This window comes from Corapipo altera, unplaced genomic scaffold (assembly GCF_003945725.1).
Source record: "Corapipo altera isolate COAL_440 unplaced genomic scaffold, ASM394572v1 61553, whole genome shotgun sequence".
Taxonomy (NCBI): Eukaryota; Metazoa; Chordata; class Aves; order Passeriformes; family Pipridae; genus Corapipo; species Corapipo altera.
In genome coordinates this window covers 5,318,858-5,337,807 of record NW_020884918.1, presented here as the reverse complement: position 1 = coordinate 5,337,807, position 18,950 = coordinate 5,318,858, and the positions used below count along the sequence as shown (strand labels likewise).

General features: G+C 42.4%; 1 protein-coding gene across 1 annotated transcript in view; it reads left to right on the top strand.

Moving 5' to 3' along the window:
* LOXHD1 (lipoxygenase homology domains 1) overlaps nt 1–18,950 on the top strand; it is a 151,292-nt gene that overhangs the window by 57,387 nt on the left and 74,955 nt on the right. The window contains exons 13-19 of the mRNA XM_027656088.1: nt 289–424; nt 2,255–2,409; nt 5,557–5,717; nt 12,779–12,855; nt 13,705–13,901; nt 14,244–14,436; nt 15,300–15,460. Coding sequence (XP_027511889.1) covers nt 289–424; nt 2,255–2,409; nt 5,557–5,717; nt 12,779–12,855; nt 13,705–13,901; nt 14,244–14,436; nt 15,300–15,460 — 1,080 coding nt within the window. The remainder of the gene's footprint in view (nt 1–288; nt 425–2,254; nt 2,410–5,556; nt 5,718–12,778; nt 12,856–13,704; nt 13,902–14,243; nt 14,437–15,299; nt 15,461–18,950) is intronic.

Here is an 18,950-nt window from a genome sequence, read left to right as displayed (position 1 = left end):
GTGGGTTTATACAGTGTCTTATGATGAGAAGTTTTAAGTGCCACAGAGTCCTTCAAAACTTTCACAACACTGTGGAGTGATTGGAGAAAGGAGGAATGAAAAACCATCAGCTATGACTTTGCTCTGTGCATCACTACAGTGCACTAGTCAGAATTACAGCCTCATTATTAATGTGTTTTGTTTCTCTGCTGCTATCTACTCTTGCCTCCCTGGCAAAAGCCTGTCAGGAGCTTATTGCTTTTTTGTCTTTAAGCCTCTGAACTCATGCAGTGTTTTGGTTTAATGAAGGTAACTCTGCTGAAAACGCTGACAAAAGAAAAATATTCGTTCAACTGTGGCCGCTGGCTCGATATAAATGAAGATGACAACGAGATCGTGAGGGAGCTCCCTGCGGAGGGATCTCTGGTGTCTGAAGTCATGCCAGGTGAGAGCCACGGGCTCTGTGCAGGGCTCTTGCTTAGGACCTGAATAGAAAGAAACCCTCTTTGTGCGAGAGATGCACAGGCAGACCGATGCAATTCAATTAACTTCTCTTTCTGGCACTTTCTCTCTGCAGTATTTTCTGTGTGCATCATTAGCTGCATGAAGCCTCAGAAATCCCAGGCTTTTTTTGCCCTCCCCTTTTTTTTTTTTTAGCGAATTTCTCTGTGATGGAAAATGGGAGAGATCTGGCCCCAGCACAATTGCTTCCAGAGTTAGCTGAGTTTTTTTAAAACTTGTGGGGTTTTTTCCAGTCTCCCTTAAAATGTGAAATGCAAGGTCTGAGGGATGTTCATGGAAAGCAAGCTTAGCTGAAATGCAATCTACAATTTAACAATCGTGTTTAAAGTTTTATTTAGTTATATGCAAATTTATGCAGCTGTATGTATAAATAAATACATAGGAAGTCGCACAGAACAGTAATGCAAAAGCAAATGCATCTTTCAGTATGTATAAGCAATCCAAACTGTTTATTCGTTTAATTGATCTGGAGATTTAATTAAGGAAAGCTGCAGAACTTTGCACTGGCTTCCTGAAGCGGCCACTTCTACCTTGACCTTGTGTCACAAGAACTAAATGTTTTTAGGGGGAGAGTTTAGGAGGGCAGAATATCTCAAAGGCTGCATATCTCAAGGTGGCCAGTGGGATTTTTCATATTTCCACCCACACTCTGTAGACCACAAGTCCCCTGTTTTCTGAAATTTCTGCTTTCAGTGATCTGCATGCAGCAGAGCAGTTCCTCAGGAGAAGAAGAGTAATTGTAATTGCAGATGTTATTAAAATGTAAATAAACCTGGTTTTGAAATGTATTTTTAATCAACTGTGGAGAGGGCAGCTTGGGTCCTCACACAGGCACTTCCCTGTGAGGAGCAGTTGTGCTGAGCAGAGTCGAGGTGCAGCATCTGCGTGTTGGGCTTGCAGGTGGGTTTTGGAGGGAGGATGGGAGCAACATTTCTTGTCCCTTCCCTGTGCTGGAGAAGAAAATCCCCCTCTCAAAGGTTGGTCTACGGGCTGGTTCTTCCTTGTGATATTTCTCCCTGGAAATCCTTTACCCAATGGGATGGGAGGGCAGAGGTGAGGGCAGGGTTGGAGGAGGAAGGTGGCAGCTCAAAATCCACCCAGAAAAATCCTAAATAAAGATCTCAAAGGTGGCAAGGACACAGTCCAAACTCCTGCATAAAGTTTGGAGTCTTGCATGATCTTGGAAGCTTTTTCCAGCCTCAATGGTTCTATGATTTTATGATTCTAGGATTATAAGGATCTCAAGGGGATGGGGCCAACTGGGCTTGTCTTGCCCCATAAATCCAATATGAAAAGCCCATTCCTCAGATCTGTGAGCACTTGTCCCTTTTTAACTCTTTCTGTCTTCCTGACATACCCATGGAAGCTGAAAATGTTGTTTTCCCCAAACACTTTACCAGGTCCCCCATCACCAGGACTGTTTTGGGAAGACAGGAGGGGAGGTAGCAGGACTGGGACCTCAACAAGGGTGTGCACTCCAGTTCATGAGGCTTTACTTGGAGGGGTCAGCATCTTTATGTCCTTCTTTGGGGGGCTTTAATGGGTCTTCATACCATTTCGTGTCTTCCTATTTTGGCTTGTTTTCTTCCCCTGGTGATAACCAGGAAGTGTAAAAAGCCAATACATCAGCACGAGCACCAGCTGGGAGCACGGACACTTAAAGTTACTTACAGGCCTGCCGAAAGACGCAGTAAATTTCAACGGCAATTAATCGCGTGGCTGAAATTGTTTTATTAATTTATGTCTCCCCCAGTGATAAAATACCGTGTGACAGTCTGCACGGGGACCGTCAGCGGGAGTGGCACAGATGCCAACGTCTTCGTCTGCCTCATCGGCGACCAGGGGGACACGGGCGAGCGCGTCCTCTACAACTGCATCAACACCGTCAATAAATTTGAAAAAGGCAACGTAAGTTCGCACGGCAGCACCTCGAGACAGGTTTTAAAGTGCGTGGCGGTTTTGTAAATTTCATTCGTTTTGCCTTTTTTTCTTTTTTTTTTTTTCTTATTCCTTCTTTTTCTTTGAGGCGGTGTGTTTGTAAACTCAGCTGATTTCCTTGCCAGCTCGGGCTAGGGCGGCAGGGGAGAAATAAATCATGTGGACACATCATCGTACAACAGGTTGCAGCTGGAGGGAGGCTTAGGTCAGGGACAGTGTGCCCTTGCTTGATGTCTGTATGTTCATAAAAGAGTCTCTTGGTTTGCTCCCCAGATAAGTGCTGACTGCTGAAATTGCGTCTCCAGATTGGAGTAGGCTTTCAGGAAATTTTCCAAGAATAAAAAGGGAGCCTTTCCTCCTCCATCAATGCAGAAAAATTTGGCTCCTGGGGCAAAGGAAGAAAAAGCACCTTATTTGATGTGAAATTCAGAACCGAAAGATTAACATGTTTCCTTTATACTTCCTCCAGTCTCCCTCAACCATCCTGCACTCAATTTTGTGTCTTAGTTTCAAAGAGGTTTTCAATATATTTTTGTATGTCTGTGTCCTGAATAGAGGGGGGTGGAAACGGCCTGAAGTGAAGACAAAGCTTATTCCCTGAAAAGCTGGAGATAATGAAGAAGTCAAATTGTAGTTAAAGCCTTTGCAGCATTGGCAATATCAGCAAGCATATAGTGTGCTGATCTGATCTATGAGGTCAACCTACTTAATATGTATCCAATTTTGGATCTCTAGGGTCCAACTTAGACTAGTAAAATGTAATCGATATCTCCGGAAGGAGATTTTGAGAATCTGATCACAGAACTCTGCAGATTTCCCACGTCTTCTGTCATTACTTGATTGAAGGTTCAGAGTGGAAGGAAAATGAAGATAAAAGGAGGTCACATTTTCAAAATAGACCGTTGAATTTAGGCTCCTGAAATATGCATTAACACATTGAATTTGCCTTTGACTGTCCAGAATTTCAAATTCTTCACTGAAATCACTGAATTTTTTTAGACTTTGAAACAAATTTCCTCCAGTATTTCTTGTGCTTGTAAGGTCTGTATGTGGAAATGTGGCAATCACAAATGTGAAGGTCCATTCTGCTGTTAAATGATATAAAGGTTTGCACACATGGACATTTCAAACATCTTATTTTTTACCTATGCAATTAAATTGTAGATATTTTAGTTTTAAAATGTAGGTCCAAGCTATGAAGTGTGGTATTTTGTCATTTGGTGAAGCCTAGTTTTGTCAAAGTGGAAGCAAAATAAGTCATGTTTTGGTGGTGGTTTGAAGACTGTTTCAATGCAGTTCCAAAGAAAGATGCTTGGTTCACAGAGGATACAACTATGTTAAACACAGATGAAGGCTATTTTATGGGATACTCCCAAAAAATGAGTTATAGGCTAACTTACAAGAAGGAGGATAAAAAGGGAAACATAATTTTGGCAATCAAATCATGTGATTAATAGTATGCAAATGATGTAACCAAACTGGGAACTGCTAATGGAAAACTGCTGTCCTGGCACGAGGAGCTGAAAGCTGATGAATGAATTGGAAGCTGTTTAAGAATTGATCCTGACAGACTTAGGGCTCATATATTCAAGAGACTGAATGAGTATATCTGCACTGATTAACTCAGATACCCTGTTAAAAAGAAATGCAGCTTAGTCAGTGCGGTCTCTAATCTACAGCCACTTAAACCAACAGTACCTTGATTACCAATTTAACTTAAAAAGTTTGCCTGCAGATGTAAACTAACAGCCTGTGTAGAAAGTAAGATTTAAAGATGCCTCTAAATTAGGTGTTTGCCCTGTTTGGTTCCAGTTAGTTACTTACTCATTAATTTATATCAGCCATTAATAAGTAAGGTGAGCATCAAGCCTAATGAATTAAACTACATTGACTTTGACTGACTCAGTGAGGTTTTGATACCTTAAATCCCCAATTCAGCAGTTCTGAGTATGTAAGTAACATTGACATATGTGAGCCCATCATTAACACTTTAGACAGTGGCAATATGTTTAGTTGTCTTTATTTTAAGAGCCAGTTTGGACTCCCGAATGATGAAAAAATTATGACTGTTTTAATAAATTTCAGTATTTACATAAATACTGCCTTGCCACCACGCTTTCTGGGAGCTAGCTGGATATATGCTACCACCATATGTGCTTTTGGGAGATGAAGGACAACTGAATGACAGGTTTCTCTTACCTAGCAAGGCATCTCAGACAGATGGTAACCACAGCAGTCAGTTCTCCTTGTTGGGCTCATATGCTGCAGATACGCTGTGTGTTTACACCCAGTATTTACCATACATGTGCTATGTGTGTGTGTGTCTGTACATGTGCCACAGATACTTGTCTGGCCCGATTCTCACAGGAGTAACTTGCTCTTTTAATACATTTCTCTTCCTTCAGCCATTGAGAACTGCTGGTCCCAGTACACTCTTGGGTAACAGAGCCCTGGTCTTGAAGGGCCATCACCTGGGGTAGTCTCTAGGTTGGTGCTTTGATACCTTTTCCAGGGAAGAAAAAAAAAAAAAAAGAGATAAAATCCATGTCTCTCATGGGGTATTAAGGGTATTTACCTCCCAACACAACACATGGAGCAGCTGGAAATACCCCTGTGCAGCCCTACCCATACTGGCATGCCAGGAAATTAAAAGGAGGTAAATTGTGCTCAGTAGTCCATGTCATTTGAATTTAACACAGAGTAATGTCTTTGAACTGTACCTCTCAAATACCTCTGTAGATTTGGTCTGAAGTGACCTGCTTTGGATTTTCCACAAAGCTCATTTCTGAGCAGGAGTTTGAACTTGGATTTCCTGCCTCTCTCTATGAACTTCTTAATAATCAAATTACTTCTCTTTTTTACAGTTGTGGAGGGCATGCAATGACATGGGAGATTTAAAATGCTGGCAGATCATATATTTACAAACCTAATGTTATACATCTAGGACAAATATTCAAGGTTTCATTCCTCGGTAAATTTGTGCTTTCTCCTTCATCTTGTGAAGAATTATCTTGCAGCATGCTGATGATGCTGGTTTGATTGCAATAATAAATTTGGGTTGTTGGTTTGCTTTTAGGGAGAAATATTGCCTTACCTTTTTTCTTCTCCTTCTCAAAGGCTGATGAATTCTTCGTCGAAGCAGTAACGCTGAAGCAGGTGAGGAGGGTGAGGATAGGGCATGATGGCAAAGGAGGAAGCAGTGGCTGGTACCTTGCCAAAGTGATAGTGAGGGAAGAAGGACAGCCAGAAAGTGAGGCTGTGGAATTCCCCTGCTACAGGTACTGGAAAAACAATGCTTGCAAATTATGCCTCTGTCTATGAATTTGCCAGACTTTGAAGAGCCTAGTTGTTGGTCCATGACTGGAATTTTCTGAGCACAGCTTAATCCTTTTTATTTATTCATTAGTTCATTTATTTTTGCTAAGCCTGAAAGCAAAGAGTGTGGTTTGGGAGGTTTAAGATACAGCTAACTCCCCTTACCAAATGAACAGCAATATGAATTATGAACTTCTCAGCAATTAGCTCAGCAATGCAGAGAATTTACAAAAGATAAAAACACAACCTTCCAGTACCACATCCAGTGTCACTGCACTTGCCTGCTGCAGAAACACACTCTGCAATCTGCTGGTGTTATTGCATGTGTGGAACGAGGTTCTGGCCCCTCACATGCACATCCCATCTTTCCAGGAGCAATGGGATGCTATTTTTGTGTTGAGAGAATGCAAAATTTTTATGCTGCCATCTCAAGAGCTCCTTGCATGAGGGGGAATGCAGAGATAGTGGTAGAGCAGAGGGCTGTAACTTACCTCTATGGGTAGGTTATAAATGTATTCTTCTCTTCCCTAGACAGTCAAGTGGCCAAAAGAAATGCGCTGTACTGAGGCTACTTGTGGGGAGCAAGATGCATAATCTATTCTGGCACTAACTAGGCTCTGCTTCAACATTGCAGCACAAACTAGAGAGAACTAGATTGAAAACATGAGAGATTAACTTCAGAGTAGTTCAGGGTCCTGTAAAGTCATACTTGCTCTCCTGGATGTCCACCCTGTAGGATGGACCTTCACTGAGCTCTATTTCACAACACCAAGCACCTATCCTAAAAGGTCATCTCCTGGGGACCAATAGAATTGTAAAACTCAAACACAATTATTTTTAAACTGCAAACAAAGGTAAAGTGTCTAATCTGGTTACTTGTCTCTGGTCTTGGAAGAATTCCACTATAATGAGGGGAGTCAGCCAAACACAAAACAGGAGCCAGCCCCAGCCTCTCTGCATTGCTAAAGCCACGTCACATCAGAGAGCAAACTCACTGGGGAGACAGTACGGAGCAGCAGATGCAATGTCATCTTGGTTGTGAAAAGCAAACCAGTTTCTCCCTTCTCAAAGAACAAACCACCACGTAGTCATTTCTGCCTTTTGATCCATATTTAACGACCATATGTTTTACTGAGTTAAAGCAAGCAGGCTAGACAGGTTTTTCCTTGGACATGAAGTGTCCACGTGAAGAGCTGTTTTGCTCAGACTCCTCAGAGATATTTCTGTGTCTAACTGCACCGTGCAGCTGGCTTATTTTAAATGCTTCCTTTTGAATTGTCTCCTTACATGACTGTTTAACTGGGCATCTTCCCTCAGCTTGGAGGGATGACCCCATTCCCCTTAGCTTCACATCTGTGGATCAGGAACACCAGAATCCAGAGGGCATTCCCCCTCAGGCCAGGGACTGAAAAAGGAAGGAGAAAGAAAACCCAAGACCTTATTCCCAAAATATTCATGGGGTGAATTAAGGCTTCAGGTCGCCAGAGGTGGAATTCCACTCTTCTTATCTTTCTAAATGTCTCTTCTCCCAAGCGGTATGAGCATTGTTGTGTGGCTCTATTTGCTGTCCTTGTACCAGCATTATCTCTTCCTCTCAGATTGAGAAGGTCACATGACTGATCACCATCAAGCACAGGGACAGCTGCTCCCTCTCATTATCTTTGATGCCCGTGTCTCTCGGGAGACTGAGGCATCATCGCAGAGTACGGGTGTCGTCATGGAGTCTGGAGACATCTGAGGGCGAAGGTGCTCACCCACTGCATCCTCCATGTGAGGGACAAACATTTCCATGACCTGCAGGGTTTGGATGTTTCTCTCCAGTCCTGTAGGCCAGGGACACCTTATGTACTTGCTGCTTTGGTGGGAGCTCAGAAAGTCCTGCTTCACCTGCCTCATCAGAGCCAAGATGTTGAAGAAGACTTGGCCAAGAAGAGGCAATGCAAGTGAGGTTAGTTAGAGACTCCATCCAAGGGACACTAGGGAACATTCTGCTTGGCCAGTAGACATGTTGTCCTCACTGCCTTTATCTCCAAGACCTGACTAACTTCCACTCTTCTACACAGCACAGTTCCATGGTCTGGAGAAAACCCATTTTGCTGCTGAGTTCTTACTGAAAGCTGCTATACTGACCTTCTGCCGTTTAGCTGCTTCTGTGAGACAGCTGAAGGACAAAATGCCTCCCAGCAGAAACACATCTCACCTGTGCAGAAAGCTTCACAGACTTCTTACCTCTGTACAAACTAGGCTGCAGCACCATGTAGAAGGCAGATGCTCCAGTAAAGAGCTGACTAACCAGCTTCCACTGCAGCTGATGTCTTTAAGATACCCTCATAGATCTTCATTGCATAGAGCTCTCTGAAGTCTCTGTTCTTGTTATTTACATATTCATATACGCGACTGTGTTTTGCCTTTTAGTCTGAAAGCTTTTTTTTATGACTGTAGGATCATCTATTACCTAGTAATCACAAGAGCTCTATGAGAAGAACTGCCTTTGTTGTACAAGGGAGCCAGCAGAGATAAAGAGAAGTTAAGTGGATTAATTGTGAGTTTGTGTCAGATTCAGGTAGAGCGTCAAGGAATAATGACTCCCAGGCCTGTGCTTTCAACTCTCTAAACAGTTGGCTTAGAGTCAGTGATTTTTAAAGTGGTCATTTGATCTGTGCTTGCAAGAAGTAAATGCAAGTGTCTTCTCCAAGTGTGATTTGCAGAATTACCGGTACATCACTTGGATTCACTGCAGTACTATTTCCCCCTTACAACCACACAGCATTATAATATCCGTGCTTTTAGGGACTGAGCACTGAATCATTCAGTGGCATCCCTGAACTTTATAATACTGGGTGGAGTTTAGGCACTGTGATGATGAATTCCACTAGAAAGTTCAAAATCAAGGAGCAAACCTTTCACCCCAGAACTGGAGCCAAACTTTTTTGAAGATCAGAACTGAGTTCTTCAGGTTTCATTTTCTCCTCAAAGTGCTCTGGAAGTCCAGGAATGGACTAGAGGATGTTCTCTAAATGCCTATTTTTTATAGTATTTATATCCCAGACAGAAATGAATTTTCGATCAGGCAAAATCGTGAGTTCGTGACAGGATAGAATTTTACACACTATAAATCATTACAGCTCCACTGAAATCTTCAGTGATATGTCATTAAATTTTTTCTAAGCATATGGCCCTCACCGTCCTAATTTTTGTCCAGCACAAGCATAAGGGAACATCATTAATTCTCTGCAGAACAACAGACAGACCATGAATGGGATGATGCACTAGGAGACTCCTGTGAAAGAGCATTTACTCGATCAAATGCCAAAAATGTTCATCATTCAAACTAGCCAGAGAAACCTCCTTTTCTTGCCTAAAAATAATGTGAAATATCTGTCTATTTTACACATTTTTGTATATAGGTTATAGTTAAAGACACACATAAATACATATGTATCTCTGAATGTAATGGATGTGCTAGTCATTCTAATTGCATGCAGGCTGGATTTCAAATGCTATATATGATGTCATACCATATTTTTTACAGTGCTCCCCTCACTCTCTGATCCTCTAGAAATTCTTTCTGAAGTGGCTTTCATGCCATATTTGTGTCCTCTCTGAGTTTTTGGTCATAAAATATCTCTTTAAAACCAAGTATGTGACAACAGGACACAACTACACCCTTGCAAAACCCACAATGGCATGTGAATTACATTCAATGATATAATGTAGAAGCTCTGATAAAACAAAAGATTTTGACAGGTCTTTTGTACTAGGAATATGATGGCACTGCACTGAAAAATTCTATTTTCTGCAGCCTGATGTGTTTATAATTTGTCAATCCATTTGCATTCTCTGTAAGGCTATAAACCTCTGGTTGCAATCTGCTTCTCAGTGACACACTATTGGAATTACATGGAGGTAAAATTAAGGATATTGCTCCATGTGTTCTGAAGGGACGGAATGCAGTGGCATTGCTCATCCAGATATTTCCTCTGTCACTAGAGTCATCTCATCGAGAAAATAGTTCTGCCATTCCTGCCTGTTCTCTTGGCTGAAACAATGTAAGGAGCCTTTAGCCACTTCTGCTGATAAACCTCTCTCTTCCTCCTCTGTCCAAAACATGTTCCTTCTCTTGCCATCAGTATCTAGCAACATTGGTAGAATGGGAATTTCTTTATCTAGGGATGTGTCCTCCTTTTCTGATTCTTTTTTGCCACCTGTCCTCACTGCTGAAGCAGATATCACTTGCTGTTCTGCACACAGAGATCTGTTTCTTGTGGGATGTATTTTTATCCTGCCACCTTGGTGCAAAAGCAATTCACCTGGATACATCCCAGGTATCCCTAAAACACCAGCAGTGGTGAAGGTGACAGAAAACAGCAGCATGTCCACTGGCAACAGAAACAGCAGCTTGCAGGACACGAAAACCAGCAGCAGGGGAGCAGAAGTGTGCCTACCTTGTGAGCTTCTGCCTTCCTGAAGAACATGCTGAATTCCGTGGCCCTGGGGTGGTGGAGTTCAGGCTCGAGTTTTGTGGGTCCTCCCAGTTAACATCCATGTACACAGAAGCATCTTGACTTTTGGGATGATGTCATTGGATACCTGTCCAAGGATGTGAATCCAGAGCCAGCATCAAAGAACTACATGATACAAAGGTATAAAGGACCAGTTCTCACAGGTAAAATAAAAATCCCCCAACCCTAAAACATCAATAAAGGCTTCCTTTCTTAAGACAAGGTGATATCTTAGCGTGCTCCCCTTGCACTCTACCCTTGCTCAATTCTTGATGACAATTTCATGTACTCCCCACAGATTTTTCTGCTCCTCTATCCCACTACACCCCTCAGCCTCCCCTGAGGCACACCACCACATCTGATGCCCTCATGTGATGGTGTTTGTGTGATCATCACATGTTCATGTGTTCATCACCTTCACGCTGACCACCTTAGCTTTTAGGCTTTTCCAAGCCCATCTGCACAAGGCCACCTGCTTTGAAGAGTGAAAGGGAAGAATACGGGGTAGACTGCATACCCAACAACCTCCCGAAGCTCAGAGGGGAGCTGGGGCTGGAGATGTGTGTCTGTGTGCTGGGAGTTCTGCACACCTCTTTTGCATGAGAACATTTGCTGCTCGTGCTTCCAGGGCTGGCTGGCTGTAGCTCATGTTTGGTTTTCTTTCCTGGTGCTGTTTTTTGGCATGGTCTTTGTGCTTTTTGTTTCCCTCTGGGTGGGAAGAGAGAGGACGAGACTGAAAATATATTTCTTCAGGTGGATAAAATGGAGTCATTTTGGTCTTCCAAAATATCTGGTTTCTTCTTTGTTCAACTGGTCATGACTGTAGGCTTTGCTGGCTTGTTACCAGCAAGGTGCTGTAGGTTTGATCCAGCTCTCAGTGGACGTTTGTTCATGTCCTCAAATCCTTGTTATGAGGGTCATTTTCTGTTTTCCATACGTGCTGACTCACCATCAAAATCAAAGATGGAAAATTAAATGGAAAGTAAGCTCCACTCCTTTTTTGGCATCCAGGTCAGCCAAGGACAATGTATGTGTCACGGTGACAACCGTGTGGGCGCCTTTAAAAAGGAAGTTTCTAGGGGGTTGTTTTTCCTCTTTCTAGTTCTGGGAATTATTATAGCCATTTAAATACCCTGCATGACCCGGCAGAGATTGCTCACTTGTCCTTTTCTCGCCCCTGCTGGTTTTAAGCAGTATTTTTAGCTGCAAAAGATGCTGCTGCAGATAGATGCATACCTGGGAACAATGGGCACTCTGGGAACTTCTCCTGCTGTGGTGGCACCACTGTGGGAAACCTGACCCTAAACAGATGCTTACAGGAATATCCTGAGTCCTGCAGCAGTCTGGGTTTGAAGTGGAAAGTCAGAAACCTCTGCCAGGGCCCTTGCTGTTGTCATACAAGGGTGGCTATATGGCACATTATGGGGTTGGGGCTGGAAATCCTTTATCCCTGAGGGTGAAGGAGCAGCTGTGAAGGTTACCAGATTAGCAATTTGTTCCCCCCTATTTTGGGAGGGGACTTTCACAGGGGGACTGGAGAGGGGACTTTTTGAAATGACGTGTAGTGATAGGACAAGGGGAGACTGACCTTGAGCTGAAGGTGGGCAGCTTTAGATCAGATATCAAGAAGGAAATTCTTTACTGTCAGGGTGGTGAGGCCCTGGCACAGGCTGCCCAGGGAGGCTGCAGATTTTCCATCCCTGGAAGTGTTCTAAGCCAGGCTGGACTGGGCTTGGAGCAACCTGGTCTAGTGGAAGATGTCCCTGCCCATGGCAGGGGATAGAACAAGATGAGCTTGAAGGTCCCTTGCAACTCAAACCATTCTATGATTTTCCTTTCAGAATTTTTTCCCTTGAGATTATGTTACAGCTTGGTTTGTGCCCAGCTCTTTTTTTTTTAAATTAATCTAGTTGATTCATTAAAGCAATGTTGAGAAACACAGGAAATCCTTCGTTTTTGCTGGTGGCAGCTGCCTGCACATTCCCAGCCCTGAAAATGGGAACAACGTAATTCATCCCCTTCCTGGTGGAGAAAAAAGGGATATAAACACTTACCTGTAAGGAAGGGAAAAGAGATGATAAACTAATGTACAGAAAGACTGAAAAAAAAGAGGGGGTTTAGTAACCTACATGCTATAAAGGTTGCAATCAAGGGTGTTAGTAATAAAGGCTGCAAGTCTCTCTCGTCAATGAAGGTCAATGATTTCAAGAGGCTGAGACTGCCTGTTCACAGGAATAACTTGTGGTTGTGGAGTTTGTGCTTTTCAGGCAGATGGACATCACAGCAGATGTTTATCCACTGTGAGTAGGGCTCTCTCTCTTCTTGGAAAAGTGGAGGTTTAAAGCGTGGCTGCCGTATGGTCTGGTCAAGGTCCTGCTAAGTTAACAGAGATACAGAACCCTGTAAAAATATCTTTTTTGACTATGGTGTGGATTTGGACTGTGTGTGGAGCCAGCCTAGATTTTCAAAGGTCTAGCAGGTGCTAATTATTCAGAGATAACTTACTTCTTTTTGTAAACCAGATGGCTTGACAAAAATGAGGACGATGGTCAGATTGTCCGAGAATTAGTGCCTGCTGGGGAGTCACCAATGCTAAAAAGTGAGTTCAGCTTGGAAAAAAAAAGGCCCGTGTTTGAGCGGAACAAGCAAATGTTTACTTGCTTTATTCTTCTTAAAAATCTTTGTCAGTTCGAGTTAAATCTACTGGGCTTTTTTTTTTTTTTGCCACTCTTATGAAAGAAACTGCAGTAGGTCACTCAGCTGGAAATGCCTCTGACTCTTAAGATCTAGTTTATGAATGGGATTAATTTGTATAATAGAGCATAATTGCAACATTATATGTGTAGAAAGAAACTTTGATTTCTAATGTTATGATTTGTTTAAGAACTGCTTTCTTGTAGAGCTTTCTCTGAAGGATCTTGAATTGCCACTGCTTTAGTAGAATAAATTCCATTGAATAATTGTGTGCACAGAAGAAAATCACCAAAAGTGTTATATTGGCCTTTTCTGAAGAACCAGGGCTCCAATACTACAATTTTCTTTAGAAAATGGTGCCTACAGATCTCAGGTTGAGATGATTTTTGTTTTGTTTTAGGAAAAAACCAAGTAAAATGTATTGAATTGAATTGTAAGTATAAAAAAGAGTTAAATATTCTCACTTGCCTAAGTGCATTTGTATGGCTTGGGTAATCATCTAACTGAGAGGGAGGCATACAGAATATTATATGCTTACTAGTGTAAGTGTTGGATCTCTTATGTTCTGGTAAATAACTCCAAGGTGTGACAGCTTCTCCACCATGGCCCTAAGATGCTGGATGCATGAGTGGAGGGCAAAGTCCTTCCTATGTCTGTGGCTGGATCCTTCCTCCCCTATATCTTGTTTGAAGCCAGGCTGAGCACTGGAAATGCCACTCACATGTCTGTGTTTTGTACATCGATCTCACTTTAGATGTCAGTTATCACATCAGCGTGAAGACGGGAGATATCCCTGGTGCCAGCTCAGACTCCAAAGTTTTCATCAAACTCTACGGTGAAAAAGCAGACTCCAGCAAAGAGGCCCTCTTAGTCTCTGATAATGATCTAGGCAATTATTTTGAACGTGGTCGAGTGGATGAGTTTACTTTAGATATGGGGGATATTGGAAAGGTAAGAACCAATTGCAGGTGTCTTTGTGCTTCGTGCAAGTGTCTGAATTCAGAATCAAATCAACACACAGAACTGAATGTGATGAAAGAACCTCTGACCTTTACACTGGTTATTAAGGAACACGTTTTACGTGGGCTATTACATCAGCAGTCTAGTGTACATGCTGGCATGTGAAGAGTGCTTTACATTTAAAAATCCATATATAAATTATTTACATAAGCACAGTGGAAGAACAAAGCGCCAGGGTGAGGGGATTGTTGTATATTGAGTAGATTCTGTTGTGTGCATAAATTCTGTGGTTTTTTCCCCGCTCTCTTGGTTTTTTTTTTTGCTTTTTCAAAGATCAACCGAATACTGATTGGACATGACAACGTGGGTCTCCGGTCTGGCTGGTTCCTGGCCAGTGTCCAGATCACAGTTCCAGTCCAGGGAAGGCAGTACATGTTCCCCTGCAACCGATGGCTCGACAAAGACGAGGCTGATGGCAGGGTGGAGGTGGAAGTCTACCCCAGTGAGATTGTGCCTATTGAGAAACGTAAGAGGACATGTGGCTGTTTTATAGCTAGGACTAAAAATGTATTACTACCACTCTTGAGGACAAGTGCGTTAGGCAAGATAGACACTAAAACCAAAAAGTCCCCACCCTGATGAGCAAATGTTGTTGAGGAAAGTAAATTATTTTCATGTTTCCTTTTCTGAAAGGAAATGCTCCTGAAAAACATTATGGAGTTTTTCATCTCCGTTTCCTGAGACTGTATGAAAAGTTTGCATCCTGGGCAGCATAACACAGCACAGGGGCAATGTGCTTCTTCATTGCAATATCAGTGGGTTCTGCTTTTTTCACATTTATCTGCCCCCCTCCCCTTTTTTTTTTTCCACAATCATGTGCCCCATGTCTGCACCAGATATGTCCTGTCCTGTCTGTGTAACTCCCATTTCCTGCAAGGGGGAAGCTTTTTGATAAATATGGACCAAATCCCTACTGCCCACTTGACTTTTATCAGCAGATACATTTTCTTTTAAGGTCATGGTTAAAATTTGTCTTCAGATCCTGAGAAAGGATGCTATGTTTTCACCTACTCTCTGTAACACCCTCCCTTTTATTATACTAAAGAGATAATTTATACTAAGGAGATCTCTGTTGCTAATACTGAAATGAAATTCCCTTTTAAGGCTCTGTTTTGCACCCCTGTGACACTGGCTTAGCACTTGTAAAAGGCAAACTGTTAGGTTAGTCCTCAGTGAAGACTTCTGCTATCTCACTTTTAGTTTGGATAAGAGCAAATGGTTGGGTACGTAGACATTTGTTAAGACAAGGTAATTTAATTTTGAACCTGAGCACTCAGGAGTTGTTATCTGTGCTTCTCTCCTGATTTAATTGCTTTATTTTTGGACTAGTGATAAACTATGAGGTGTCTGTAGTTACTGGAGACGTGCGAGCCGCAGGCACGAACGCCAAAGTGTTCATGCAGATTTATGGCGAGACTGGCAAAACTGAGCTGATCATCCTGGAAAACAGATCCAACAACTTTGAGCGGGGAGCCACAGATATCTTCAAGGTATGATGAAGGCTGTCGCTGCCACTTCTAAGAGGGGAAAGAAAGGACCAGCCAAAACTGAGACATCGATAGAATAATTGGCCCAATTGTATAAAAAAATTTTTTTAAGAAAATTGCAGGTCTGACGGTATGTGCTGTCCTCTGTCCATATTTCTGGGAGCTTTTGTATTTCTTTTGTGAAGTTTTGTGTTTTGTGGAGGGGCTTTCATCTTCTGAGGGACTGATAGCAAAGGGGCCATTGAAGTCTGTGATCTAATAGCGGTGTTTGTTTACATTTACTTCCAAAAGGGGGTACTCATGTTAGGTCTCAAAAGGCCTTTGAGTGACACTTTGGGATTCACCACATGATATTGTCCCATTCTGATGTCTAGCTGGGGAAAGAAACCCCACGTCTGTATAAGAATATAAGGAATCCCAGGTTGGCCTGTGGTCACACGTGCCATTAACCACAGGTACGTGTGCCAGCCCTGCAGGGGTTGGCAGCTGTAATTTCTGTGAACGTGTGAGAGCCCTGTGGATTTTGCTGCATGTAGCACTGTTCCAGTGAGTCACAGCGAGGTGTACAGCACGTTCCTCCTGCTATCAGAATGGTCAGAATTTAGGTTTTATATTGTTATGCCCCGCTCCACTCAGCGGGCTTAGGAGAAGGTTGTTTGATTTACTTTGGTAGGTGTGTGGGATAAACAACAAAATTCTCAGGAGGCTCAATAACAAAGTTTTACTTGCAAACTTTAGAACATTAAGGTAGAATAAGGTGCTCGGCAAACTTTAAAATGTAGCCATTTTGATTATTATCATCTATAGAAATGCAGCAATATGAAAGCATAAAATTAACACCTAAGAAAGTGTATGAGGGAAAAGAAGGAAAGAGAAACAAAGGATAAGAGTAGAAAGGTATAGAGTCACCACCCATGAGTTCATTGACAAGACTTGATTGTTGCAATTTCTGTGTCCATTGGTCAAAGTGATGGCCACAGTCTTGATCCATCGAGGACGGGGGAAGCCCAGACACAAATTGCAGTGGGTTAATAAATGCTCAGGCTAGGTGGAAATGCCCAGGTACCTCTCCTGGGGTGTGGAGGGGAGTTTTACACTGAGCACTTCAAGGATCTTTGATGTTTCATGGCCCCTTCTAAGACATGATGGCTGCCTTTTCTCTCAGTGTAGTCGAGCCAATTATGTCACATCAGATGGCATGAAAAACTTCAGGTCTACAAGCCAATGTCCTGGTACTTCCCTGGAGAAGAGTTTTCACACCTGAGTCATTTGTGTAAGGGAGGACACTGGCATGACAAAAAGTACTATCCCAACCTCTCAGAATCTGCTTCTTGTCAGCCCCTTCCCTTACCTGGCTGAAAACCCAGCTTGCAGCCTCTGGTGGTGGGTGTGCACCCACTCTGCACCTGGGCAGCACCCCGGGATTGTTTGAGCCATTAACAATTAACATTTCAGTCTCACACCTCCTTCTGAGCAACTCAGCAGGGTATCTGCAGGGGTGAGAAGCCTCAGACGTAATTCAGGTGGGTGAGCCAGGGCCTGGCTAATCCAGCAAGAGGTCCCAGGCTGATGAGGCTGAGCAGCAGGTTTGGATCACAACATGGACAAGCATCCTCTCCCTTCTGGACCAGCATCCTTTTCTGCCTCATGAGCTTGGGTTTTCTGCCCAGATAAACAGAGGTCTGGGGTAAAGGAATGCTCTTAGTTCTTACCCTGTTGAGGTCAGGACATGTCAGAGCCACATGCTTCTGTATTGAAGGAGAGACCAACATCTGGACAGTGAAGCCCATAGTCCAGATGGAAGTGGGATTTAAGGCACATCTGTCATATGTGCTGACAGCACAAGGCTCAGCGCAGTGGTGCCTATGTCACCCTTTGAATTTGCAGTCCCACAGAGGCTGGATCCATCTCATCACAGCTAAACTTGGAGCTAATTGCTGAAGCTCCCCTGAATCATCAAGACTGGGGTATTCTTCCTGCTGTCACTGGCCAAATGGAGGTGCCTTTATCCACAGCTTTAGCAGTTTTTTAATGTGTATTTTTTAGATCAGTTCACCTCCTCCTGCCTCATTTTCTTGCTTTACAGAATGGAGTAACTGATGTTTATCCATTTTTAATGAATTCTCTGGGATTTAAAATGTCTACTACCTTATAAATGTTTGCTTTTTTAAAACTCTCTATAATTTTAAGATTAGGTTTCTCTGATTTTAAAGGAAATAAGCTTTCAAAAATTTATGAGTAAAAGCTATTAGCCAATATCAGATTTATAATAAAGCCATATGTACAGTGTTCTGTTTACATAGCCATGCTTATATCCTCTCTCAGATATTTATTGCTAGATTGGAAAGTTATACCCGTTTTCTGTAATTTTTTTTGTAAGCACACAAGGCAGAAGCTCTGAAACATAAATAGACAAATCTTTCATCTCCTTCATAGAATGAATATCTACAAAAGATATGGGCAAAAATAAGGTTCTGTGAGCTACATGCTAATAGGAAATGCTATCAGTTACAGACAAGGCATGCAGGATAATCACAGCAAATCTAAGGGAAAAGCCATGTAAGGAAATACACATTCTTTATGTCAGGACAGCTGGATCAATTTTAGTTTTCTGATAAGCATCTTGTGGGCAATTGATTTTGTTTTAATCTACAAAATGCTTCTAGACTAAAACCTTACATGCCTAATTTCAGATTTCAGCCTGAAGCAAATGTTTGCAAGTTTTATAACATAAACAGTGCCTAACAGCATAAGCAATGATCATAAACAAGTCATTGGTTGTTGAAGGATTGTGTGGAGTAAAATCTTCTATCCAACTTCATTAGGTAGTAATCTGGACAGATAATCTAAACCAAGAAGGTTTTGTGTCTGCTGTACTGACTAGAGAGATGTAAATCTTCTTACTGATCAGCCTTCTACCACTGATGCATTGTAACCAGTAGTGATTGTATCCTCTCTGCACACTAGCAAAGTGTGAAAATACTTCTCCAGTTTTCTGGATGAGAAGGAAGGAGAAGGTCAGTCCAAACCCAGGGTCTGTGTCAGAGATCAGCTCATCTGAGTTAACTGCCTTTTCATTATGCCATTATTGCCTCTTGCTGGGCTCATGTTTTGTGCTAAATGTAAAATATATCTTATTGTGAATTTTTGAAAGGCCTCATGCACTGAGAATCTGTAAAAACCTAGTATGATGTTTTGGAATATTCACTTTTAATGACAACATAGAGACAATACTGGTGAGGAGAGTAAGGGGGAAGTAGGGAGCCAAATAAACATGGATTCATCTTCTGCCCTCACCATGGTTGCCTGGAATGTCTTCAGCTCAGTCTGTTCACATGAGATTTGGTAATGGGGGGTATGAAATGGTAAAGCAGGAACGAAAAAAAGTAAAGGCAAACTTGCATAAAAAATTGTTCTTACCCTTGCTTAGACATTTTGGGTGCTAGAGGCCGTGCTCCCCATTTTTGAGAATACACTTTATGAAATTGAGATG